Source organism: Penicillium macrosclerotiorum (assembly GCF_028827735.1).
Source record: "Penicillium macrosclerotiorum strain IBT 26536 chromosome Unknown utg000003l_segment0_segment0, whole genome shotgun sequence".
NCBI lineage: Eukaryota > Fungi > Ascomycota > Eurotiomycetes > Eurotiales > Aspergillaceae > Penicillium > Penicillium macrosclerotiorum.
In genome coordinates this window covers 2,191,134-2,215,598 of record NW_026643083.1, presented here as the reverse complement: position 1 = coordinate 2,215,598, position 24,465 = coordinate 2,191,134, and the positions used below count along the sequence as shown (strand labels likewise).

The window sequence follows — 24,465 nt, the reverse complement described above, 5'->3', positions numbered from 1 at the left end:
TCATGTTATCGGATTGGAAATTTTACAAATGCAAGATCAAATATATACCTCGATTAATCATACTTAATCTCCTGTAAGAGAGCGGATATTAAGCGAAAAATGAAGCGCAGAGTGTTGTAAACTGAAGTTCTAATAAAAGAAAGGCTGACTCTCCCACCGCAACTCCTATTACATGCATGAGCCCCGAGATAGGGCTGGCTGAAAAAAAAAGCCTAATGAAATCAAAACGGCATCTCCGAGCTAAACCGCAAGGCACTTCCTCGACCGGCAAGGCCATTACCATTTCCATTATGATTGACACCGGGGCTCGTAGGGCGGCTACCGGCCCACTTGGGACTTCGAGGCTGAGTGCTTGTTGACCGTGTCGACGGACGGTTCTTTCGAATCTCACGTAGCTCCTCCTCTTTTTTGCGTAGAAGGTCATCTCGTGATGCCAGCATCAGCTCTAGCTCTGTAATCCGAGCGAGATGGCGAGCTGAATCATCCTTCATATTGATCTCACGAAGGCGAACGGCGTTGCCTGCCACCTTCCGGGCCAATGCCTCGTTTTCCTCTCGGACTTGACGAAGCTCATTGCCAGCCTGTGCAGCGACAGTGGAAGCAGTCTGGTACTGCTCGCGCGTATATTCCGCCTGATTCTTTTCGTAGTCAGCCTTCCGTTGTAGACTGTCTCGCTCCTGGGTAAGACGACGATTCTCTTCACGTGCTGCTTCAAGCGTGGCCAGGTCGCCGCCACCTGCTTTCAGTTCCTGTCGAGCTTCTTCAAGCTCGCGCTTCAAGCTTAAACGCTCGTCTCTTAATTTAGACAAGTCTTCTTTCTGTTTTCCGGTCCGTTGCTCCAGAGTGGTGACGTTCCCAGTCAAACGATCACGTTCTTGCCGGGTTTTGTGGAGATCGCTGGTCCGACTCTCGTAGCGATGCTGTAAATCACTCATGGCTGTCTCAACCCCCTGTAGGCGCAACTTTGTCTGAGCCAGCTCGGATTGCAATGTTTCCAGCTCCACTGCGTGCGTGGCTTTCAGCTGAATGAGACTTTTTTCCAGGGAGTGAAGATCGTGATCTAGCGTTTGACTTGGTGGCTTGGTGGATTGCGTCATTTCACTGATTTCTTCCATGTCAACCCGGGCACGCTTCGAAGATTTGTCTTCATTTTCCGCTTCCTGCTGTGAAATTGTCAGACCGAATGATCCCAAATTGGAAATAAAGAATAATCTTACCAGTGACCGCTTTTGAGTGCCTGGCACTGGTTCATCAGATGAAGGAGTTGAGGAATCAAATTCATGCACAGGGGGAAGCTGAAGAGGTTCAATGATGGGCAGTGGCCAACTGGAAAGGCTGTCTAATAGATAGCCAAGAATCTCCTCAACATCCTCATACACCCCCAGCGCATCATCTTGTAGGTCACCAACTTTGTCGCGAAGATGGTCGATGTTTTGAATCAGAAGTGCTACCCTTTCAAGTTCGGGGATATCCGGTAGACAACGTTCAATATGCTCACATGCATTGGAAACAAGCAGCCAAATGACAGGGAGAAGAGATCCATTACGGGTATAGGTGGTTCGAGTATGTTGGACAGACGGACTATTTGGGTTGAACGATGAGTCGAGAACAATGATGGCGGACGGCGCTTTGAAAAGTTCTTGTATCCCCTCGTTGGAGTGGATGCCGAAGCTTAGAGATCCCTTGACCATGGAAACCTCCAAATTACCCCCGAGATCTTCGCGCGGACGAGTGTATGCGAAACCTTTTCCCAAGCAAGTAACGTTCTAAAACTTGTTGTTTTTGATCACCTCGGACCGCCAGGATCAAATGCAGGTCGTAGATACTCGCCATTTGGATCCATAAGCCGAGGAATCGAAATTTTGAGCTCGAATACTCGGCCCAGTCAGCCTCTCGTGTCAGTTCCGAATCTTCATATGATAAATGCTGAGTGATATTCAGATCTGGATGAGTCGAAACGTTGTTCAACCTGGAAATAGCTTCATGCATTCGAGACAGGAGGTGCTCCCGCTATAAATCCGGGTTCAGACAGAAGTATATGGACGAGAAGGGGAAAAACGTACCCGAGGACCGGGCCCCTGTATGGAGCTGTCCAAGCTTTTCAGAAAGATTTCTGCATCATGGTTGTAGTTGGACCACACTCGATCGTAGTCATCTTTCACTCGAGAGTCCATGGGAAGAGTCACCGCAAACTCGGAGGCTCCCAGACGAATTGACCCTGGATATATCTCCCGGGTATTTTCGACTGCCAAGTCACTCGGCTGGATAGTTTGCATTGCAGACACGGAGTGTAGTGGGTTTGAATGCACATGGTGGATTGCAGTATGAGTATGGGAAATAGAATCCGTGTCAGATCGCACACTCAATGGAGCGGTTGTGTCGGGGATTGATGTCGGTACTGCTGCTTCAATGTCACCAAGGGAAGACGGCGTTGGTTTGTCTTCCATCATTTAGTTCACAAATTGTAGACAATAGGGCTGTCCAGGAAAGCAACAGATAGTAACGAAGCAAATCGGCAGAAATTATTTAGTAACGATCGGTCTTAGGAGATAAAGTAGTCCACACTTCGCAGCTCGGAGTTCTGCAGATTGGATCCCACATGTAGTCGGGCCAGTAATACCAGTCGATGGGCACGTCAGACACTGTATCAGAGACCGTACAGCAGGAAGGGGATGACTCTGGTGAACCAGGATAAAAAGTGGAAGAGATGTTGGTAATAGTGGAAGCAAGACTCGCTGTCCTGAGTTCTTTGGCACTCGGAAATGTGGCAATAATAGTGGATGGCCCTTTGGACCAAGGGACAAATAGTGGTGCCTGGCTTTTCTCGCTCCTTGTGCGCTTGGGGTATCGCTTCTCAAGCACAAAAAAAGCCTGTCTATGTTTTTCTGTAAATTCAGCTCGCTTGCGCTTGCGCAGTAATGATTCAAACTTGGCTTTGACTTGGTAGATGTGAGTTTCCTGGGCCACTTTTTCGCTCCAGCGAATAATGTAGGCGCTTGCTCGGTAGCCCCGGGATCTTCGATCAGCCTCAGAGCTGGGAGCAATAAGGTCCTCAAGGCCAACCACAGCGTCTGCGAGCCAGTCAGTTGCTTTGATCATTGTCAATCACGGGAACACGGAAGATTGGAACGGCTGGAAAGGTTGCAGAAGGTGAAATCAAGTCGGAGAATACAGACCTGGAATTTATGTCGGTGATGGTTTACAGATCGCGCACCAGATTACTGCCTAGCCTAAACTGGTGTTCATGGGTTCTATTGAGGAGGAAGCTTAGCTGTCTGGGCGACGAGGAGTGTAGATGAATAGAGGGAATGATGCCAGCGGGCGCGGAGATGTACCCGCCTTCACGTGATAGCTGCTTATCGATAGTCTTTCGGCCGCCACCAACATACTTTTAAGCATACTTAGGAATAATCGCGCATATGGGGCAATATATTGCTTGTCTGCCTGATGTCTAGAAAATTTGTTCTTCGTCGTTTCTATGGTCTTGTATTTTTTTTCTAGGCTACGATTCTATTTGTTAGTCGTGGAGAAACCCACTCAAGATTGCTCCTGTTTCCAGGCATCAAAGTTGAACCCCAACGACTCCAGGGTCTTGATTCCGCACCGCTGGTCCCCCTTCTGGACAAACGCTCTTTTAATGTCAGGGAACAGCGCCCGCATCCATCGTTCTCTCTCCCCCCAATGGGTTCCATACTCCCCATTTCCGCGGTTCGCTAGACCTGGCTGTGGTTTAGCCGACGCTGCCCAACCGTAAAGAAAATTCAAATAGTCAGCGTCGAGTGGGAATTGAAGTACATGGAAAGACTTTGCGTCACCCTTATGGGTAACTTCAGCCTTTTCCCATGCTTGCATTTCCTGCTTGGATGGCAGATGCAGGCGTTGTGACCAAACACGCGAGAAGACGGCCGCTTGATTCTCGGCGATGGGAAAGGGGATCACTTTTTGTGCCAGAGCCGGGAAAACAAGCGTAGGGTGTTCGATATAAAACAATTGTTGATAAATATTCCTTGTGCGCAACCCATCTGTTACCACAGGTGGACTGAGTGATGATAGGAAAGGATAGGAGTAGAAGTAGCCCGTGCAAAATACCACTGCGTCAATATTGCCCTCAATGCGTCCGTCAGCGAACCGGATACCCCGCTGATGCGTTGTTGGTGGCAGAAATTCCACGATCTCCGGGCAAATAATCTTGTCTGAGGGCGCTGATGCTGCCAGGTATGATTCGGAGCGCTGGGATACGATTATCTTGCCCTCGCTCACCTCATTGATTTGCGCTCCGATGTCAAGTCCCGACGCCGAATTTCCAACCACAACGACTTTCTTGCCGCAGAAGGGATTGGGTGAATCATACAATTTGGAATGGGATATAGACTCGGGGTAAGCTTTATCCCATGCGGCAATTCCGGCAATATCTGGAATATTGGGAACGGTGTAATGGCCGTTAGCCACTACCACAGCGTCGTATGTACGCGTCGTGTTAATGCCGTCATGAAGATTGGCTGTTGTCACCTTCCATGTGCTCAGCTTAGGATCATGGGGCCTCACATCGACCACCTGAGTCTCAAAATGGATGCGGTCCCTAATACTCTCGGCATACTCCTCCAAGTACTGCTGGACCATGTGGTGTTTTGGAAAGAGCTGAGCATCCAGCGGAAAAGGCTTGTCTGAAAATCGCATCAACTCTTTGGGAATATTGGTCTCAAGATATTCGTACACAGGAGACACAAATACCGCCTGGCGGATCCCATTCGGCTGGTCCATCCAGATCGGACCCTCAACTGGTTCATGGGGATTGAGATGTGGAACAGTGGTCGATGCTCCCGCTTTCAAGGGGCCCGGAGTATAGTTCCAGACTCCGCCCACCGAGCTCCGCTGCTCGAACACATCGATCTGGTCGAAATGCTTCTCCCCAACAAGATATCTACCCCAGAACGTCAGCCAACTTATGGTCCGCCACTGCAGCAGCTTCGTCTTGTGGTCTTCTTACTTCACAGCGGCCAGACCAGACGGTCCAGCTCCAATGACAGCTACGCGGCGAACTGAATTTGTAAGTGCCATTTCACGGCACTGGCGGGCAGCTGAGGGGTTGTTGACGGAGCGACTGAGGGTGCCAAGCACCGTCGCCATAGTGGAGTTGGTGCCTGAGCTTATCGGAACAAGTGCGCCAACCTCGGCCGAGATTGGGTCAATCTTCCCTTTTTGAAGACTTAGGTTGCAAGTTATAAAGCAGTATATGATCGCACTTGATCTTCCATGCTTCTCGTTGAGATTTGGAGTCCGGGAGACTTGAAAGCCCCATAGATGTGTTAATTGCGGAGTGTAAGATCTGTTTCACGATACAGGCCTCTCGCATACAATAGACGTATCAAAACCGCTGTAATACCGCTCATGATGCAAACGCACTGGCGATTTCGCAGTCGTACCGAACTCGCGTGTTCTGGCTTGTTTCAACACCTCTCCCACTCCCCAAGTCCCCTCCACACCTCGAACCGATTCATCTCATGGTGTACAAATGATCGCGAAATGGTAATTCTGGCAGTGGATTAGCGGGCGCAATCATGGATGCGACCCTTAAAGCTCCGGGCGCAACTGCGCGCCCACCTTTCACAAAGGTCCCAATCGCTCAGCTATCCCCTGCTCTCGACAAACTGGATGAGAAATGTATATATGGGACAGTTACACTCGTCTGGCCTTATTCGTCTTCCACAAAATCACTGAGTCTCCTGCTGGCGGAACCAGACTTCCGCTTACGTCGGTCAAATGGTCAGGTCAAGGCCGTCTTTCACGGGCGCGTCGCAGAAAAAGTTGCAGAATCACATATTGGAATCGGAGATAGTGTTCGCGTTTCTCTAAAAGGCCTCGAGCTCATAGGCAACGATACCTCCACACAGACACCGGGCCGGTCAATTTCGTGGGATATCCATATCAGCAATGGCGTGTGGCTTGAGGTATAATACCTGCAACATCATGGGATTCACATTCTAACAAGATAGCTATAGATTGATCGATCGGCGAAGAGAATGTCTACCATAATTATCGACCAAGATTTCCCCACGCCACACGAAAACGAACCACCGTCAACCCCTCGCGCGACTTCGCTGGATCTCGAGACACCCGCGACCACCGGCCAGGGCTCGTGGGGGTCTCCGGCCTTCTACCAGTCAGCACGAAAGTCAAGTAGTCATGCGCTGGACTCGGCATTTGACCCATTTACCGAGGAGGATGGATTTGTTCCAGGGAAAGGCCGAAAACGACCTCGGTACAGCTTGCGACGAGATGAGTGGCGCGTTGTGGATGAACCAGACAGTCCCAGAGAGCATGAAGCATCGCTAGACTGGGACAGCTTGATTGAAAATGAAATTGATGTCGAGCAGGATATAGACGGGTCCATCGATGATCAGCCTAATAAAGACTTGTCAGCGGAAGTCATCTCAGATGCCTTGGACCAGAACCATATTGACGATCCATTCCAAGATCATTCATCTGAATTTGTCAAACCAAGTTTGGAACTTGCTGGAGGTATCTTTGGCAGGCGTGCACTGCAATTGGATACCGCTGTGCCTGGATCGAGTAGATCAGATAGTTCCCTAGGGGCTGCCTACAATTTCCCTACAGACACGCCTCAACTCCGTCCCGTCCCGTCTCCGGGCCTTCCAATTCCATCGCCTCTGGTGTCTAATCAGAATAACGCTCATGGATATTTCTCGCCATTCCATGTGGCACCGCCACTAAATAATATTCATCCCAAAGAAGCCGAGACCGACCCAGGACCTCTGGACCATGTACATCCACTTTTCGGACGTGAACCGATTCCAAAGTTTGGTGAAGAATTGGAAAACGTCCAAAATGAACATCCTACATCAGCTCCGAAAACACCAATTACCCAGCCGCCTTCAACATTATTACCTGAAGTAATGTCTGGTGAAATCTTCGCAGGCCAGAGAGAGGACTTTGGGTCCGTTGAAGCTCTCCAAGATTCTTATCTCTTAGAGTTTCAAACTAGAGCCGAAACGACGCCGGAGGCTCAACGCACAGCGTCACTACTACCCGTACAGGATGATGATTACAGGCAAGATGATAAGCATGATGAACAGAATGGCGATGTTGCAATGGCATCTGGTTTTGGGTCGCAGCACAGAACTGAAATGTCCGTTGTAGGAACTCAGGACTTTGTCACTGCCGATGCCGACGTGGAAATAGCTGCCGGGCAAGTCGAAGGCTATGTGCAACAAGACTCGGGGAGTGAAGATGCGATCTCCCATGCGTCCCTGGCTTTGCAAGATCGCCCCTCACGTCAGGCAAGCTACAGTGGCGAGGAAAATGACACATCTGAACAGGATCACGTTTCTGATGGTATAATATCCTCTGATTCATCTGATGATGAGTCTAACGATGAGTTTGACTATGAAAACGAGGATGAAGATGATATTCATACCGGCGAAAGTGATGCTGAGGATGCCGAGGAAGAATACCGATCCCCGGCCCCAATCGTGCAGCCTGAGGTCATTATCTTGGACAGTGATAGTGAAGATGAGATTGCTTCGGAGCAGCCCACATCCCAGGACAGACAGTTTCATGAACCCGCGGTTTATATTGACCGCATGGGCTCTGCATCTGGAAGCCCTATTCTGGAGGAAGAAGAAGAGGAAGAAGGAGAGGACGAACAAGAGGACGAACAAGAGGACGAACAAGAGGACGAACAAGAGGACGAACAAGAGGACGAACAAGAGGAAGAAGAAGAAGAAGAAGAAGAAGAAGAAGAAGAAGAAAACGACTTTGATGAAAGAGGTAAAGTCCAGCCCGTGACTTACGACGAGGCGGACTTTGAGGTCATCGAACATGATAATAATGCTGAATGTTCAGGTCGGGATGACCGAGTACAGGACAGCGATTTGGACGACGAGTCTTCGGTGGATGTGTTGGCCCGCGATCATTACCACCTGGAAACCCCCAGTCGCAAGCCACACGGACGAGAACCAGAGGAAGAGCAACTTCAAAAGCTCGCTGAAGATCATAATGATTCTGAAGCTGGAAATGGCGCAAAATTAATCGTGAACTTGGAGTCCGACGATGACAAAATGCCTCAAGAAGCCGCAAAAGGAGCTTCTCCAACGCTTGAGGAGCAGCCTGATGATCGAAATCAGGGAGACTGGAACTTGTCTCTACGCGGACAACCCAGTAGAATACCGGAGACTCGTGACACTTTCGACGGCGTGGACGAGTATTCAGTCCACGAATCCTCGGCAATTGAAAAAGCAGATCATCAGATTAGTCTTGAACAAGATGTTGACGGCCCCGTCGACCTGAACCAAACGAATCTTGACTTCGAAAACAAGGAGAATCCTGATGCTTCAGTCGATCCTGAAACAGACCTTGCAACATCTCCTCAGAAGGGCGCAGAACAGCAACTTCTAACTCCTGATCCCACACAGGAGGTGACGTCTAGCCATCAACAACAACCCTCAATGAGCGAGGTATCAAAAACCCCGCTTGCCTCGGTCACTCCGACGCCTCCCACAGGCCTGGCCATATCGCTACGGGCAGCCAATGAACCACCAATGTCATTCAATGACTTAGAAGACGAGGTAGTCCCTGTCGGTGCTTCTGCTCAGCAAAAGGAGTCTGAAAAACAACCAAACGGCGATTATATCCTCTCAGAGGTAGCGGCCCGCGACACCACTCTTCGTCCTCCTCCACTCGACGTGGCCACAAAACACCGAGCACCAGATCGTCATGCTGCAGGGCTACGCAGCAAATTATCATATTTCGCTCCTCTAGCAACGCTTGTCGACCACTATGACACTCTGGTGGACACAATTTCAATCGTGCACCAGGTGTCTCTTGTTGCGAAGGCAACCTCCGGCTCCAAAGACTATTTTGTAACAGTCCACCTTACAGATCCTTCAATGGCTGGCACGACCCTGCAAGTGCAGATTTTCCGACGCTACAAATCTGCAATGCCAGACCTTGCCGAAGGCAACTCAATCTTGTTGCGAGATTTCAAAGTTCGAAGTTACAATAATGCTATCATGCTAGTCAGTGTCGATTCTAGCTCGTGGGCTGTATTCAATGAGTCCGGATCAGATGCCGAAATGACAGGCCCACCTGTTGAATATAGTTCGGAAGAACGAGACTTTGCGGCTGGACTACAAAAGTGGTACACGGACGATGGGGCAGCTATGGTCGCCGACAACCAACTCCAGGCCTCAATTGAAAGAGAAAGCAGGGAGGCAACTCCGAGCAGCATAGCGGATAGCGAAACTGGAAGCATGGAGTTGTCTTTTCGGGGTGATGCACCACGGTCTGCTCGAGGTTCGCGCCGCTCCCGGAGAAGAAGTCACCGGGTCACTATTCACGAACTACGAGACGGCACTCGTTACACCGAGGTTGGCTCTCCCAGTAGTAGGGAAAGCATCCATGAGTTGCGGGATGGTACAGTCTATGCCAATCTCTGAGAACTGATGATATTCATTCAACCTCGTGCAATAAATCGATTCCATAGAAAGCTCATCATGCAAATAAACTTTGATGTCTCTGTACATATGACCCACATTGCCAAGCTCTATTCTATCTATACAGGCAAGTCATACAAGTCTGTAAAGAAAGCCTATACACAATAAACTCACATCCTTGACCTCTCCGCCTGGAAATAATCAGCATTGACTGCGCAACGAATCAACTGGTTCGCAATTGCGGTCTCGGGAGGCAATCGCAATCCGCCTTTATACTCGGCGCCAGCACTAGCACTCAAATCACTGGTGCCAATGCGCAAAGCCTCTTCAACTTCCTCAATATCAAACCAACGTGCATCCTCCAGCTCAGGATCATGCTCGAGGTTGATCTTCTCGTGCGCTGGATCGCTCACCTGCGCAATTGCGCCAATCATCAAATTCGCAGGATACGGCCAAGGCTGAGATGAGTGGATAACAACACGAGACAAGGTCACACCCGCTTCCTCCCACACCTCTCGTCGCACCGCATCCTCAATAGACTCGGCCGGCTCAATAAAACCAGCCAAAGTTGAGTACCACTTGGGAGGAAAGCGCTTGCCACGACCCAATAAAATTCGCTTGCCATCTGCCGACACCACAGCCACAATGATTGTTGGATCGGTGCGGGGGAAAGAGAGATTTGAGAGCGTGGTGCGGGTATTACACTCCGGACGATCCTCTGACTGGCCCTCTGCAGTTCGCGCAGCATCAGTCGGCGGGCATGCACGCTTCGTGCCGGCATTCACACCTAGTGTGCGATGTCCACATGTACCGCAGAAGGTATTACGGGTATTCCAATCAACCAACGCACGAGCTTGGGCATAGATTGCAGCTGTTATAGAGCATTAGTGCGGATAGCCTTTTCAACCAGGACTGGCTACTGTTAAGCATCGACATACCTTCATCGGGGGTAAAAGTAGTGACAACTCTGGTTTGGAAGAAGGATAAGCCCTTCTCCTCCATAGTGCGAATAATATTCTTTGCCGCAGTCTGTTGCGCCTCAGAGCCCTTGGGAGTCACATCCAAAGCAAAAAATGGAACCCCCGAATAGATCTTGTGCGTCAAGCTACCTTCCTTGCGACTCTCATCCAATCCTAGGAAAATAAGATTTGCGGAGGTCTTTCGAGAATCGAACCCCTTGATCATCTCTTCTTCAGATTGGTCGAAGAAATCTTGAGGGACAAGACCGCGCACTTCGTCGTATTTCGCATAGTATAACTCTGCCGGGGACTGGGTAAGGGGAGCAAGGCTGTTCAGAAGTAGGAACTTGGTGGAAGGATGCTTCAGGGCCGAAGAAAGAAACGGGTGATCACCGCGCAAGAATGACAGTCGGTTGATTGGAGAGCCTGCTTGGATTTAGTCCTGCTATTTCTTTCTCGTCTCCTCTTCACCGCGGCAAACCATACTGGAGAAATAGTTCACCGTCTCTTTACCGAAGCGCCGCGACAACATGGATTCGGCGAGCATATGAGCCGGTGTAGGGATCTGAGAAGGCTTGGTCATTCTGATAACGAAGGTAGATTCGCCAAGAGATTATAACGCCGCTGAAGCCAATTGGAGGGTTAACAAAAGGATTTAAGAGTGGTTTTAGAGACGCCCAACGACCAAATGCCGAGGGCCCAAGTCCATTAATCAGCCATGATCCGGCGCGGCGAAGCCTGTATGTCAAATTCGAATCTTTCGTCGGACTTCGGCCGATCATTGTCTTATCGGGGGCACCTGACGGTAATACACAGACGACTGAGCGGGGAACCTTCCGTAAAGCGCGGCCTCCCCCACACACGTGACCAGTGATTCATTTTATTGAAGCACCGTGACAGAGTTCGAACCCCACGTCTTATCTGACACCAAGACAAGCACCTGGACTTCATTATGGGGCATCTGGTCACTCTTGCAACATGGTATGGGCATATGCCAGTTTCTCATAGCTGTTGGAAGCTTCATTGGCTAATCTCAGCAGCTCTCTAAACCAATGGGCCCTCGACTTTGAAGGAAATGCGGAACGCATCATAGAGAGCATCCGGCAAGCTAAGGCTGCTGGTGCCACCTTGCGCGTTGGTCCCGAGCTTGAAATTACCGGTAAGCTTTTGGATGTGAAGTTTATCCGGAGTTCTAGTTCACTGACTGATTGACTATGTCCGATAGGGTATGGCTGTCTGGATGCCTTTCTCGAAGGCGACACCTTTCTCCATTCGTGGGAGATGCTGGCCCGGATTATCGACCACCCCGACTGCCAGGATATTGTGTGTGATGTTGGAATGCCCGTCAGACACCGAAACACCCGCTATAACTGCCGGTGAGCAACAGAGACAGACTGGTACGCAGTCCGCACCTGACACAGACATACAGCATCATTTTCCATAACCGCAAGATCCTCTTGATCCGCCCAAAGATGTGGCTTGCCAACGGTATGTTCATATCATTTACATGCTTTCTTGGCTCTCTCCTCTGACCTGATGCGCTCTGAAGATGGAAATTATCGCGAATATAGACACTTCACACCGTGGCAACGACCCCAGGAGACCGAAGATTATTACCTTGAACAGATTGTCGGCAGGATTACTGGACAGTACAAGGTTCCATTTGGCGATGCGGTCATTAGCACCAGAGACACCTGTCTCGGTCTAGAGACTTGCGAGGAGCTTTTCACACCCAATGGGTATGGTCAAGTTATACCTTTCCTGCCTTAACATAACATTCACTGATAATAGTTCGCTTTCTTAGCCCTCACATTCCCTATGGACTTGCTGGTAAGTTATTAAATTTGACTTTGCACAACTCGAGTTAATGGCTTGTCCTTATAGGTGTGGAAATTATCTCGAATTCTTCTGGAAGCCATCATGAATTGCGAAAACTCGATACCCGCCTCAACCTGATTACACAGGCTACAAAGCTGGTTAGCGACCTTAATTTATGCTTGTGATGTAATATTGACTACTAACACCATTCAGAGTGGTGGTATCTACTTATATGCTAACCAGCAAGGCTGTGACGGCGACCGTCTCTATTATGATGGATGCGCAATGATTGTCATTAATGGCGATATTGTCGCCCAAGGATCCCAGTTCTCTTTGAACGATGTCGAAGTCGTCACTGCTACTGTCGATATCGAAGACGTGAGTTTCAATTTTTCAATGAGTTATCCATCCAGCAAACTGAATCATCTAGGTTCGAACATACCGGTCTAGCGTCAGCCGGGGAATGCAAGCAAGCAAGCAAACCCCTTTCCAGCGTATTGACCTTGATGTCAGACTTTCTCGACGTTCTGAAGATGCTGATCCTGGTCTTACTGTCTCCGAGCCCATCAAGCCTCGAATCCATGCCCCAGAGGAAGAGATTGCGCTGGGCCCTGCCTGCTGGTTATGGGACTACCTTCGACGATGTGGTGTTGCCGGCTTCTTCCTTGCGCTCAGTGGCGGTATTGATAGCTGTTCAACGGCGCTTCTCGTGCACTCCATGTGCTGCCAGGTTCTTAAGGCGGTAAATGAAGGCAACGAGCAAGTCATCAAGGATGTGCGCCGGCTATGCGCCAAACCAGAAGACTCAGATTGGCTCCCCACTAGTAGCCAGGAGATTTGCATGTATGTTGAAACATATGCAAGCTAAAACCCAGATTTTGTTGCTAAAACTGTCTTCTAGGTGCATCTTCCACACTTCCTATATGGGCACTCAGAATTCGAGCCAAGAGACAAGGGACCGAGCCAAGAAGCTCGCCCAGGATATTGGGTCCTATCATATTGATTTCAACTTCGACACTGTTGTCAATGCAATCATGAACGTTTTTACCGTTGTGACTAACTTCCAGCCTCGGTTTAAATTCCATGGAGGTTCCCCCGCCGAGAACTTGGCTTTGCAGAATGTACAGGCTCGCATGAGAATGGTTTTCTCATATCTATTTGCCTCGCTACTACCTACGGTTCGTCAGCGTCCTGGTGGCGGCGGTTTGCTGGTTCTTGCATCGTCCAACGTTGATGGTAAGTCTCTCATCGCATAGAAATGGTTTACTATCACTGACTTCGTTTAGAATGGTATGAACCTCACCTAAATTTCTCACATGCAGCTTCCTCTTTGGTTGAGAACGATGACCCACTGATATACTCTCTAGCTTACGCGGCTATCTGACCAAGTATGACGCCTCGTCCGCCGATGTAAGTTATAAATCGACTGTTAACTATTGCTCGTCAAGATTCAAACCTAACCATCTTTTCTTCAAAGCTGAATCCGATCGGAAGTATCAACAAGGTTGATCTCAAGCGATTTATTGCTTGGGGTGTTCGTGAATTCGATATGCCTTTACTTACCGAGTTCCTTGATGCTACTCCAACAGCCGAATTGGAGCCTCTTGCAGCAGCACAGTCGGATGAAGTCGATATGGGAGTCAAGTACTCGGAGCTGGGCACCTTCGGGTATATTGGATCCATCTGTCTACATGGTGAAGTGTCTAACCTTTCTCCGTAGATACCTCCGGAAGGTCTCAAAGCTTGGCCCGTGGTCGATGTACGAGAAGCTCCTTCACATCTGGGGCAACGAGCTCAGTCCGCGCGAAATTTACGAGAAGACGCGTCACTTCTTCTACTACTATTCTGTGAGCACTCATTATCCATCGGCGATCTGCAGATTTGACGCCACATCTTTTCGCATCTCTTCTGCTCTACTCTCGGGGATTCGGTTCCCACTCCGGATTGTCTCTGAACCCCACTGACTCTTTCTTAGATTAATCGTCACAAGATGACTGTCCTAACACCAAGCTAGTAAGTACCTCCAATGGCAAGTGGAAATATTTCAAGGTTAACTAGGATCTAGTCATGCCGAGCAATACTCGCCGGAGGACAATAGGCACGATCTTCGTCAATTCCTGTGTAGGTTTTTTATCATTCAAAGTTGCTACTCTGAACCTCAACGCTGATCCTTTCGACTCCAGACCCGCCATTCACCTGGGCATACAAGAAGATGGAGGAGAGCGTCAAGTTCTGGGAGTCCAAGGGCTGGACGACTGGAAAGGCACAGAAGAAGAGTGTCAAGGCCGATTAATCGTAATCCTTTCACGTACTAGATATATTGCTTTGAGTTTCAATTGTCAGCTCTACTTTACTGCAACTACCATATCTACATGAATACATCAGCGCTGTGTCAATCAATTTATATTGATCAATTGAATATGTACAACCCAAGGCGTTGACAAGTGAAGACGAAATAAGTGCCAAAAGAAAGAGTAAGAAAATACAGAGAGATCGCTAAAGTGGTAAAAAGAAATTATTGCCAGGTAGGCATATGGGGTTTTGTCATGCATCATGTAAGGTTCGCTGGTCCGCACAGGACAAAATTAGTCCTTCCAGAACCAACCGTTTTTGGATTTATCGCCATTCTCAGGCTCCAGCGACTCGTGTTCCGAGCGCGGGTGTGTCACCTCGACAGTCGAATCGGTCTCCTCACGGCCATCAGCAAAACGCTTCGTCTTGACTATCCTGATTTGGATGGATCCATCTGCCAGGCGTACACGTTCTGTTCGAGACATGGTAGACACGATTCGACCCGGCGGCATCTCCGATACTGAATCCTCCGTGGCAGCTCCGGCATCTGGAGTCGAGGTCACTGGGACATCCGGGACAGATTTCTTAATTCCACCAGACACGAGATTGAGCCAGCTCTGGGTCTCATCATCGTCCTGTCTCTCTTCGGGTTGAGGTAGGCCTGTGTGGAACCGTTCCAGCTCCGCTTGATTTCGTCGGCGCTCCTCTAACAAGAAGCGCAGGAGAGGACTCCCCAAAACTTCCTGTGAGAGTTCACGCTCGCGAGCTTCAATATCATGTAGGAAACGCTCGTATAACTCCAGTTCATTCTCGGCCTCTTTCTGCTCTGCTTCGACTTTTTCCTTGTCATCTTCTGATGTTTCTTTTCTCAACAACTCACGACCATTGTCCCGGTGACCAGTAAAGGTAATGCCAGACCAGGGCTGGTCCTTTGTACCACGCACGTAGTTCCAACGATCACCCAAGCTCCCACGCTTGACTAATCCTTGAAGCCAATCCCGTCCATCTTCGGCTTTCGTAGCGGCCAAGTCATCGTCATCAAGCATGGGTTTCCCATTTTCAAGCCGAAGAAGATCCTCAAAAGCCTCGCGCCACTGTGGCTCCATCGAGTCGTGGTCCGTGTCATGCCGAAGGGTGGACATTATCGAAGAGAAGACACCTTTTTCGCTATGCTGCTGGCGCTCCAGATGCAGTGGCGAATAAGGGCTGAACATGATATAAGAGATGGGCCACGTCGGGGCATTGCTATCATCAAAAAGCTCAGGGAAGAAAAACCGGCGCGGGTGGAAGGAGTTCATGGCGAAAGGAAAGATGTGATCCTCAAGGCGATCGAAGAGTGAATTGACGCCAAAGAAGTCGGATGGACGATTGCGCCAGCTCTGCTGCGATTGCGATTGCGAATTCCATTGATCGGTATCTTCTGCAAACCGGGATTTCAAAATCTGGGATGAAGACTTGCTATCTCCACTTGATGAGCCTGTCGCTGGTGAATTGCCCTCGGCGCCTTGGTCAGGCTTGGAGCTCTCTGCCGACTTATCCTGTTCCTCCGCATTTTGTGCGCTTGGGGCGGATCTTTGACGGTATTGCATGCTCTTGTAGCCCTTATCGTCGGTAAATATAGTCCAGTGGTCAGGCTGAGGAGGGGAGATCGAAGATGGGAGACCGGTGATCGACTGTAACACAGACGAGACCTGCTCGTCCGCGAACCGGCGGAACGCGACAAATGGGTTGCTCTCGCCCTCCCAGCCCGAGTCCTGGGGCATGCCGGAGGATTTGTGGTCGTTGTCCTTGTCTTCGGGCTCGCGGTCGTTTGGCATTATGTATGTGCAGGAAGCGCCAGAGATGAAAGAAGGAAGGGGAGAAGAGAAGTTGGACTTGAAGCTGAAGCTGTTGGGGAGCCCCACTAGCCCATTCGCCACGTGAGCCCCACCGAGTTTGGTTCTTTCGGATCGACGTCTTGCTTTTCTGTGGCTTGAACTCCGGAGTTGATTGTCTCATTTGCTGAGTTTTCGAAACAGTCGCGATGGGTTCCTTGCGCTCCCTACTCGCTGGGGGCTATTTGTGACTACGCCGAACATGCATCGGCACACGCCCGCTAGGAGAGATCGCGCGCGTCATAGGCCGAGACCCACTACAATCAGATCCTGAAACCCCCATACTTCAACAATTCAACATTGCGAAGGTCAATTTAGATTTAATCAATCCAGGGTACATAGATTAACAAGCGAAGCCGAACTTGACATCTTCTGGACTACACGTGGAAACTCCCTCCACAATCACCAATTACTCAAGGCATCGTTCGCGATCACAGCCGTGCGCGCCCAGCGACATGTTCCCATGCCTCATCAAAACCTGTGGAGCGGATCCACATAGACCGATTCTCATCCTCAACAGTGGAGTCGATAGCTGTTGAGCTGTCAGCAATGACCACATATAGACCACACACCTTCAAAGAGCGAAAAATGACATGCCGTTGACTTACCCATGTTTCCAATGCGAAGCCACATATCCCCAGACACCGGCATGACTTGGGATCCCTGGCTCTCGTAAGATCGGCACACCTGCTGCCCATGAGCCACGGCGCGGACAAACTTGACTAAGTGCCCGTCGTCGGCAGAGTATGCCACACTTCGGGAAAAGAGGGTTGGCCAGTCCTTTTGTGCCGGGTAGCGGGCGACTTCGTCTTGCAGAAGTTCGGGCGAGCCGCGCGACACGTACATCAACAGATCCATGCGGCCCTTCCATTCCATTAGGCGCAGCTTTGTCCGCTGATTCAAGAACTGGAGCTGTACAATCTTTGAGAAAAAGATAGATGAATTCACGCAGTGGATGAAGAAAAAGTCCAGGATAACGGCTTTCGTAGGCCGCTGGGAGGTGCTGGTATAATACACTTTTTTGAGATCGGTTAGGCATCCTGTGCTCTTTGACAGGCAGATACAGTACATCTGCTCTGCCACCGGGATCAGACTCACCAACGGCATTGATCATATCCGCCAACCGCTCCTGTACGTGGTCGACAGAGACTGTGTATTGGGCCGCGTATCCCAGCATCTCCTGCGGAGCACGATGCAGAACCCCGTCTCGGATCTTATTCACGTCTCGCCACTGCGCCGACTGGACTAGGGTCTTGTCCTGTCGAATATCACTTAGTAGTTGTAGAATCGACTTCGGCCCTGGCTTTCCAATTCCACCGGCCATCTGCTCCGCAGGCAAGAAGAAGGTGCGGCCCAACCAGTCATCATGGACTGCGGCCTGTGCCAGCGCCTGCGCCACGATGGCAGGCTGGTTAAACTCGAGGCCGAAGCCCAGATGGATGAGCGGGTGGAGGAGTCCTGTGCGAAAATTGTCAATACTTTATTTGTCCCTGGCAAATAGAAACACAATAGTTGAATTGGGGGAGAGGAATTCCAACGTACCACCAAAGAGCCGGCATAGCATACTCTCTGCCCTCTTGTCCTCTGCAAAGACATATTCATTCAGCACGGTCGCGACGCCCTTGACATCGAGCTCGCGCTGGAAGAACGATAGATAATTAGGGTAATGCTTTTCGTTACCCAGATATTCCTGGAACTTGGCCGAATCGGCCATCCCCTGAATAATACTCGAGTCGGTGGGCAGGACAGGCCTCTGATAGCTCTTGTTCCTCTTATACGCAGACTGGATGTTCTCAGGCGATGCGCCGAGAGCGTAGATGCTCAGGATATGGTGCACAATGTGATCTATCCATTCTGATCAGATCTTTCCGATCTTGGGAGACGTAAACGATGCCAGATCAACATACTATGGAAGCCTTCGTCATTGAAGAACACATGATGGCTGGTCATATCATCCTGCAGAATCTCGCTGGCCGTGCGCGCCGCGTCCTCCCTCACTCCCGAGCTATAGATGCCCGCGTCCGTCACAGGCGACAAGTGAATCTTCGTTGCGGTCGCCATGGAGACCCGCGTTAAATGGTGCGCAGAGCGGAAATTATATAGAAGCGTGCTCGACAACGGTCGCGAAGCGGCTACTCGCGGCAATGGCGTCCCACGAAAGACAGACACACTCAACCGACGATTAAAACCTGCAAGCGATCTCCAAGCTGGCGCCGTTGTGCCTGTGATAAACCTGATTTTCCGGATGAAGCGAAGTGGTTGTTGGAATCCGAAGAAGCGATCCGTCTGGGGAAACATGGTCCCATTTATCTGATGACCCCAGTATGACCCATTTCCAATCAGTGCGAACCTAGACCGAACGACCGGGAGCCAGGGTCGTGTTCCGAGACTGCTGCATCACCGAAGCTGGTGGACTTTTGCAGCAAAAGAAATACAAGCCTATCAGCTGCGTCCTGTTACTAGGCGATGCGGTGCTCACGGAAGCGGAGACATCGGCCTTTCGGGCTTCCGTCGCCACGACAAAAGACGTCATGCTGTTGTTTCGAGCGCGACTGGGCCCAGTTTGCTGACTGATGGGTGCAATTATACACCCCCCGCGTGGATTTGGCGGGGAAATCTCGTATTCTTCTGAGTAATGCGTGACAGTCTGGACCCGTGGGCGAATGCGGGGATAGCAAATGAGGTTATTTGGGGATTTAGATTGGCTAAGACACGATACGCGATTAGGCAGGTTACAATTGGCTATGATTGGGGCTACAATTGGTCAGGTTTGAATCATGTTTATTTCAAAATAAGGAGGAGTTCTCAGAGTACGAGGCTTCTTTTTCATAATCTTCGGATGCAAAAGGCTCGAGATGCAAGAACATACAATGCGAAATGAACAGGGCGGCCCGATTGCCAGTCTTCCGACCTCTGGAGTTCGTGATATAAACTAGAATGACCGGTAAAAGACAAGACCCATACCTGATCACTATATACGGTGCAGATAAATCTCATCTCGAAAGTGGGGGGCTGGTTGTGCGACAGAAAATGCTGAAGAAGAGTGGGGCCTTGTAATTACCTCGCACGTAAACAGGAATCCCTGCATACTTTATGCGTCCTTCCCAGACTCCCGCTCCTTCTTGCGGCGCTGACGATCCCGCTCAATCTTCTTAAACAGCGGGTGGTGACCCGCTTTATCCTTCAGTTGTTTGTTCCGGCTCTTGTTGTACTCAATGTACGCCATATCCTCGCCGCCCGCCAGGCCGCTGAGTGTCGCGGCGCTGCGCTTAGCTGTCGGCCTCTTCGCGCCCGTGCGCTGGCCCGAGCGCATTGAAAAGAGATCATCGGTGACTTGCTCCACGTCCGCGGAGGATTCGTTCTGGAGCATCACCTCCTGGAGAAGCTCGCGACGTTCTGCAGGGGTGGCATACGAGAGGCCCTCGTACTGATCAATACCTTGCAAATGAGTGATGACCTTGAAGGCGTAGCCCTGGTCGATCAGGAATGCCTGTCGCTTGGCGGAGTACACCATTTCATGGGTGTCCTTCGACACAAGGGAGTAGAAGAATGCGTTGAAACCTTCATCGTTACGACGCTTCGCACGGAGAATCCGGCCTAGCCGCTGTGCTTCCTGACGACGGGAACCGTAATGGGACGAAATTTGAATGAGACAGGTCGCCTCGGGCAGGTCGAGAGAGGTATCACCGATCTTCGAGAGGAAGATCGTATTGACTTGTTCGTTATGCTGGAAGTTCTCCAGAATACGCATTCGCTCGTTTTGTGGCGTTCCACCATAAATGTACGCCTTGTTAAGTTTCAGTGCATATCGTTCGAGAGCATATACATTGTCGGAGAAAACAATGATCTTGTCTCCGCGCTTCTCGTGGAAGTCGATCAGGAACTGACAAGCTTGGAACTTGCGAGGATTCATGATGTAGAGCAGAGCTTGTTTCCGTGAGCTTTCGCGCAAGTACTCAGAGTAGAACTCCGTAGTCATCGGACACCACACTTCCGCACACTGCACCTTGGCGATATGGCCCTGTGCGGCAAGCTCCATCCAATTCGCCTCGTACAGCTTGGGCCCGATCAGGAAGTTTAAATCCTTAATTTTGTCGTCCTCACGAAGCAAGGTTGCTGTAAGACCAAGCTTGCTCTGGGCAGCGATTGCGGAGGTGACTTTACGGAACATCGAAGCCGGCACGACGTGTACCTCGTCAAGAATCATCATACCCCATTCTCGTGATTGGAGCCAGTCCATCATTTTCTGGGCGTCATGAGACCGCGCTCGACTCTGTGATACCATGGAATAAGTTGACACAATGATACCCGTGGACCGCTTGAATTTCTCCTTGTGGTCGGATGTGAAGATAGCTATGTCCCCAGGGTCGATGGTGGTCCATCGCAAGAATTCATTGCGCCACTGGACCACCGACATGGAGCTGGTACACAGCACAATTGTGCCTTTCTTGATTGTGGCAGCAGCAGTGATGCCGACTAAAGTCTTACCGGCACCACAAGGGAGAACAATGATTCCACTCTTGGCTCGGCCGTTACCAAACATTTTACTCAGACTCTTCTCCTGGTACGAACGAATTCGCGCGGCCGGTTTCAAGTCCATGTCAAGGTTGGGATTCACCGTGTCACCTTGAAAGTCATACTCCTCCAAAGCGGGACAGCCGATCGCCTGGCATCGGGCTTTAACAACCTCGACGCCCGTGGGAGGTATTTCGAAGCTGTATGTGATAGCCTCCTCGGAGTCATCCTCGCCCACGTCATCAATACCATAATCCACAGCGCCCTCTTGATTATCATCCCGAGAGGGCGCCGCAGGCGCTTCTTGTTGTGTACCAGTCTCTCGGACGCCGGCGGCATCTTTTGTTCCAGGAATGACAAGGCCGCCCATCTTCGGAGCTGCACGCTCGATAATGCCTTCCTGGTTTTCAATTCTTTGCGGTCCGATAACCTCATCTTTCAGCAGCCGCTGCAGCATTTCCGGATCGGACGTTTCCACGTAGTAGTGATTGTGCCGCAAAACCATCTTGATCTTTCCATAGGATTTAGTGAATTCGATAATGAAAGATCGAATACTGTCGGGTAAGGGTGTTTTTGATAACCGATCCAAAAAGGCCACAATATCTTGTGGTTTCAGACCAACCGACACAGCAGCATACAAACTGTGACCTGTGAGGCGGTATTCGTGGAGATGAGTTGGCCGGGAAAGTGGTTCAGCGATGGTGGTCAAGAAATCCTGCGCTTGGGGCGCCAGTGGCGAGAAACTCTCGAGGGTGATCGTGCCTTTTACCGGCTCGATCCATAGCGGGCGGTTGTAGTGGTCAAGCTTGAGAGGCAGGTAGGACAAGTCTTTGTAGCCGAACCGGGGGTCGGTCTTCTCCACCTGGTTGCGCTTGCTGAAAGACTCCAGCGAGAATTTGTTGACGACCTCTTTATCCTCCAATTTTAGCATCCGAGCCACCTCATGTGCGCAGATTGCTATACGCTACCTTTCAGGTTTCCTTCCTCCGGCACATCATCCTGGTCCGAGTATTCGTCGCTGCTGGAGATCTCCGTGATGTCAGGGACTGGCGTGGATCGCTTCGAGGTACTGTTGGATCGACCAACTGGAGCCAGTGTCAGTCTTTTTCTCTTTCTGTGAGCCTTGAGGGGTGAATTACTATCAGTCGCCTTGCGCTTGGGAGGCATCGTGAAGAAACTTTCGGGTTATCGACCGGTGGGCTTGAATAAGTGGGAACGGCGGTATTTTCAAGAGTCGAATTCCGATGAGACGAAGCTCGCCTCTGACAGGATAGTTCAAGGCTGCATGCCAGATACACACAGTGACGGGCCGCAGGAGACAGGCGGCGTTATGCCGACTGATGCGACCAATATGGGGCTTAGGGATGGCGTATACCGTGAGTGTAAATGCGGAAGTCACCAAGGGAGCGGATGTGAGGATAAATAGATGGGACGAGGGTGCTGGAAGAGGTGAGAATGTGAGGAGAAGGACTGGGAAGAAGGCAACAGCTCTGATAATAATTCAAGGTTCCGGGCTAAAGAAGTTTGGCCTGAGGCACCAAGACTCCGATCGGCGGAGCTGCTATTACTGACGTAGTCATCGAAGCGTTCAACTTTCTCACTCCACCTCAACGCGGTCATTATCACAACCATGAACACAGTGAGTCTTCCCTTGTTGATATAAGGCAATTCAGTTGCTAAGTCTTCTCTTCTTTCTCAGATCCGGTCTACTTGGTGAGCATACATCCCGGCGTCCTGGCATGGACACTGCCCGAAATTCGACCAGCAACAAGCAAGCTAATAAAAGGATCTTTTCCCCTTGGATAGGATTGGCTGGGGTGCCCTTTGTGTCGGTATGTGTACTTTGAGCCTATACAGCCTTTACCCCTCAACCTATAAATGGCATGGGAAGCTTTTTCTCCCTCTAGGCCTAGACACTAATCCTCCTATGTTGTGCTCCAGCTGGCGGCGGGGCCTACTATTTTGCCAAACAATCCATCAATGCCGACCGTGCAGCCCGTTTTGAAGCCGAGTCCAAGCGCAAGGCAGAATTGAAGAACATGGAAGTCGAGCACCGACGACAGGCTGTCCTGGCGGGACCTACCCCGAACCCGAACGACGACGCCAGCCTGAAGCGTGCCAACATGACCCGCTTCCAGAACGCAGCAGACGATGTCGCGTCCCCTAGTGCAGAGGCTTCACACGACCCAGCCCCGACTCGGCACGAACCAATGACCGAAAATGACCGGGTGCTGGAGAAAGGGAAATATGAGGCCGCAGAGCCGTTCCGGCCGCCGCGGGGGAACCGGTTCAGCTAAGGAGCCACCTACTTCAAGGGGTTCAAAAATGTATATTTGACATGTAAAGATAAGAATTCGAATTCTAAAACACCGATGCGTTGAATTACTTGGCTTTGGGCCCCTTTCATGTAGTTCCGTCCGAGATGGACGTCCTCGAGTTGGGGAGGTCACATGGTAAGCTGGCTGGGTTGGGTTTTCTCTTTGATCCCAGCGTTCTGATTCGAAAAAACAACACCACTAGTATGGCCAGTGATCGCTCCGGCAAACGAGGAACTATTGGTTGCCTTTTTACAGCCACGTGGGCACATCGAAAGGAAATATGATTTAAGGTTAAGATTTGTACTATGGATGTACATTGGGGGAATCATATCCGAATCCTCTAGCTCGACATTCAAGCTGTTGTTACGGATGTTTCCTTGTCACACATGGAGATACCAGTTTGCGAAAGTAGGCAGACAGGCATATAATGTCTTTCAATCACCGCCGGGGGAAAAAAACGAAAAAGCAAGGCAAAGAAGAAACAAGAAATCAGCACAAGAACCGGGGAATAAGATAGAACGCCAGATCCCAAAACGCCCACTCGCCCGAATGCAGGGTGTCCAGAGGTCCCGTGTCGGCGCCCGCACCGAGAATCAGAACCCAATCAGAAGAAATAAAAGACAGAGATCAGGGTGCACCATAAATGAGGCTAAGCACCATTTTTGGTAGGCATTGTGCAGGCCACCAAAGCTGATGGGTTCTCTGTCTGTTCTAGCGAGCGTGGAAGCACAGTGGAGGGTGGGGCCTTGACAGAGTTAGAATCTGTGATCTCCACACCTCGGCAGGGAGGTATATTCTGTTTATATTGGATATTGGCCGGTCCTGAGGAACCGGCCGAGTGGGCACTCACTTCTTGAGATCAGGAGAGCCGGAGGTCCGTTGGCGAGAACTTTCGATGGCCGGAGGCACAAAGGGAAGGACCACGCCAGAGATCAGGCAGGACATGGCAATCGCGCGAGACGTGCGGCTGTCGGGACGCGGCCGGTGTGCGGAGAAGTGTCGGATGGACGGACGAGCGAGCTGGGCAGCGAGAACAGCGGCCATTGTGTGTGAGTTGGGGTGGTTGATGTAGTGGGTATTCTGGCTAGAGGCTACAGTCGGAGAACTGGGGCGAGACTCCTCGAAGGGACAGGTAGATCAGATGACAAATTTGGAGTATGCGGCTGAGCTTGGAATTGGAGTGGGCGGACGGTGATGACAAGGACAAGGGTAAGTGGTGGTTATAGCAGTTGTCTTG

General features: G+C 50.5%; 12 protein-coding genes across 12 annotated transcripts; 4 read left to right on the top strand and 8 right to left on the bottom strand.

The window, feature by feature from the left end:
* Nucleotides 1-221: 221 nt before the first annotated feature.
* Nucleotides 222-2,450, bottom strand: N7462_003685 (uncharacterized protein; the record flags this gene model as incomplete). Its single annotated transcript, XM_057075411.1, has 4 exons — nucleotides 222-1,163; nucleotides 1,218-1,744; nucleotides 1,791-2,010; nucleotides 2,064-2,450. The coding sequence occupies 4 exons, from the start codon at nucleotides 2,448-2,450 to the stop codon at nucleotides 222-224; spliced, it is 2,076 nt and encodes a 691-aa protein (XP_056934916.1).
* A 76-nt stretch (nucleotides 2,451-2,526) lies between these two features.
* N7462_003684 (uncharacterized protein) lies at nucleotides 2,527-3,099 on the bottom strand (the record flags this gene model as incomplete). The annotated part of the gene is made up of 1 exon (XM_057075410.1): nucleotides 2,527-3,099. The coding sequence occupies one exon, from the start codon at nucleotides 3,097-3,099 to the stop codon at nucleotides 2,527-2,529; it is 573 nt and encodes a 190-aa protein (XP_056934915.1).
* A 438-nt stretch (nucleotides 3,100-3,537) lies between these two features.
* On the bottom strand, nucleotides 3,538-5,127 carry N7462_003683 (putative flavin dependent monooxygenase; the record flags this gene model as incomplete). Its single annotated transcript, XM_057075409.1, has 2 exons — nucleotides 3,538-4,921; nucleotides 4,988-5,127. 2 exons carry the CDS (start codon nucleotides 5,125-5,127, stop codon nucleotides 3,538-3,540), a joined length of 1,524 nt encoding a protein of 507 aa, XP_056934914.1.
* A 431-nt stretch (nucleotides 5,128-5,558) lies between these two features.
* N7462_003682 (uncharacterized protein) lies at nucleotides 5,559-5,954 on the top strand (the record flags this gene model as incomplete). The annotated part of the gene is made up of 1 exon (XM_057075408.1): nucleotides 5,559-5,954. The coding sequence occupies one exon, from the start codon at nucleotides 5,559-5,561 to the stop codon at nucleotides 5,952-5,954; it is 396 nt and encodes a 131-aa protein (XP_056934913.1).
* Nucleotides 5,955-6,020: 66 nt separating this feature from the next.
* Nucleotides 6,021-9,455, top strand: N7462_003681 (uncharacterized protein; the record flags this gene model as incomplete). The annotated part of the gene is made up of 1 exon (XM_057075407.1): nucleotides 6,021-9,455. The coding sequence occupies one exon, from the start codon at nucleotides 6,021-6,023 to the stop codon at nucleotides 9,453-9,455; it is 3,435 nt and encodes a 1,144-aa protein (XP_056934912.1).
* Nucleotides 9,456-9,622: 167 nt separating this feature from the next.
* N7462_003680 (NAD(+) diphosphatase) lies at nucleotides 9,623-10,994 on the bottom strand (the record flags this gene model as incomplete). Its single annotated transcript, XM_057075406.1, has 3 exons — nucleotides 9,623-10,323; nucleotides 10,391-10,837; nucleotides 10,898-10,994. The coding sequence occupies 3 exons, from the start codon at nucleotides 10,992-10,994 to the stop codon at nucleotides 9,623-9,625; spliced, it is 1,245 nt and encodes a 414-aa protein (XP_056934911.1).
* A 369-nt stretch (nucleotides 10,995-11,363) lies between these two features.
* On the top strand, nucleotides 11,364-14,522 carry N7462_003679 (glutamine-dependent NAD(+) synthetase; the record flags this gene model as incomplete). The annotated part of the gene is made up of 17 exons (XM_057075405.1): nucleotides 11,364-11,392; nucleotides 11,452-11,570; nucleotides 11,637-11,787; nucleotides 11,841-11,899; nucleotides 11,961-12,150; nucleotides 12,216-12,241; nucleotides 12,296-12,387; nucleotides 12,443-12,607; nucleotides 12,660-13,072; nucleotides 13,131-13,465; nucleotides 13,516-13,519; nucleotides 13,597-13,639; nucleotides 13,707-13,897; nucleotides 13,950-14,076; nucleotides 14,205-14,242; nucleotides 14,295-14,350; nucleotides 14,413-14,522. 17 exons carry the CDS (start codon nucleotides 11,364-11,366, stop codon nucleotides 14,520-14,522), a joined length of 2,148 nt encoding a protein of 715 aa, XP_056934910.1.
* A 292-nt stretch (nucleotides 14,523-14,814) lies between these two features.
* On the bottom strand, nucleotides 14,815-16,338 carry N7462_003678 (uncharacterized protein; the record flags this gene model as incomplete). The annotated part of the gene is made up of 1 exon (XM_057075404.1): nucleotides 14,815-16,338. One exon carries the CDS (start codon nucleotides 16,336-16,338, stop codon nucleotides 14,815-14,817), a length of 1,524 nt encoding a protein of 507 aa, XP_056934909.1.
* A 488-nt stretch (nucleotides 16,339-16,826) lies between these two features.
* Nucleotides 16,827-18,456, bottom strand: N7462_003677 (questin oxidase family protein; the record flags this gene model as incomplete). Its single annotated transcript, XM_057075403.1, has 5 exons — nucleotides 16,827-16,927; nucleotides 17,004-17,411; nucleotides 17,494-17,853; nucleotides 17,938-18,240; nucleotides 18,303-18,456. The coding sequence occupies 5 exons, from the start codon at nucleotides 18,454-18,456 to the stop codon at nucleotides 16,827-16,829; spliced, it is 1,326 nt and encodes a 441-aa protein (XP_056934908.1).
* Nucleotides 18,457-19,486: 1,030 nt separating this feature from the next.
* Nucleotides 19,487-22,077, bottom strand: N7462_003676 (TFIIH/NER complex ATPase/helicase subunit SSL2; the record flags this gene model as incomplete). The annotated part of the gene is made up of 3 exons (XM_057075402.1): nucleotides 19,487-21,819; nucleotides 21,879-21,995; nucleotides 22,050-22,077. 3 exons carry the CDS (start codon nucleotides 22,075-22,077, stop codon nucleotides 19,487-19,489), a joined length of 2,478 nt encoding a protein of 825 aa, XP_056934907.1.
* Nucleotides 22,078-22,540: 463 nt separating this feature from the next.
* Nucleotides 22,541-23,207, top strand: N7462_003675 (uncharacterized protein; the record flags this gene model as incomplete). The annotated part of the gene is made up of 2 exons (XM_057075401.1): nucleotides 22,541-22,549; nucleotides 22,824-23,207. 2 exons carry the CDS (start codon nucleotides 22,541-22,543, stop codon nucleotides 23,205-23,207), a joined length of 393 nt encoding a protein of 130 aa, XP_056934906.1.
* Nucleotides 23,208-23,939: 732 nt separating this feature from the next.
* Nucleotides 23,940-24,272, bottom strand: N7462_003674 (uncharacterized protein; the record flags this gene model as incomplete). The annotated part of the gene is made up of 2 exons (XM_057075400.1): nucleotides 23,940-23,973; nucleotides 24,079-24,272. 2 exons carry the CDS (start codon nucleotides 24,270-24,272, stop codon nucleotides 23,940-23,942), a joined length of 228 nt encoding a protein of 75 aa, XP_056934905.1.
* Nucleotides 24,273-24,465: the final 193 nt, after the last annotated feature.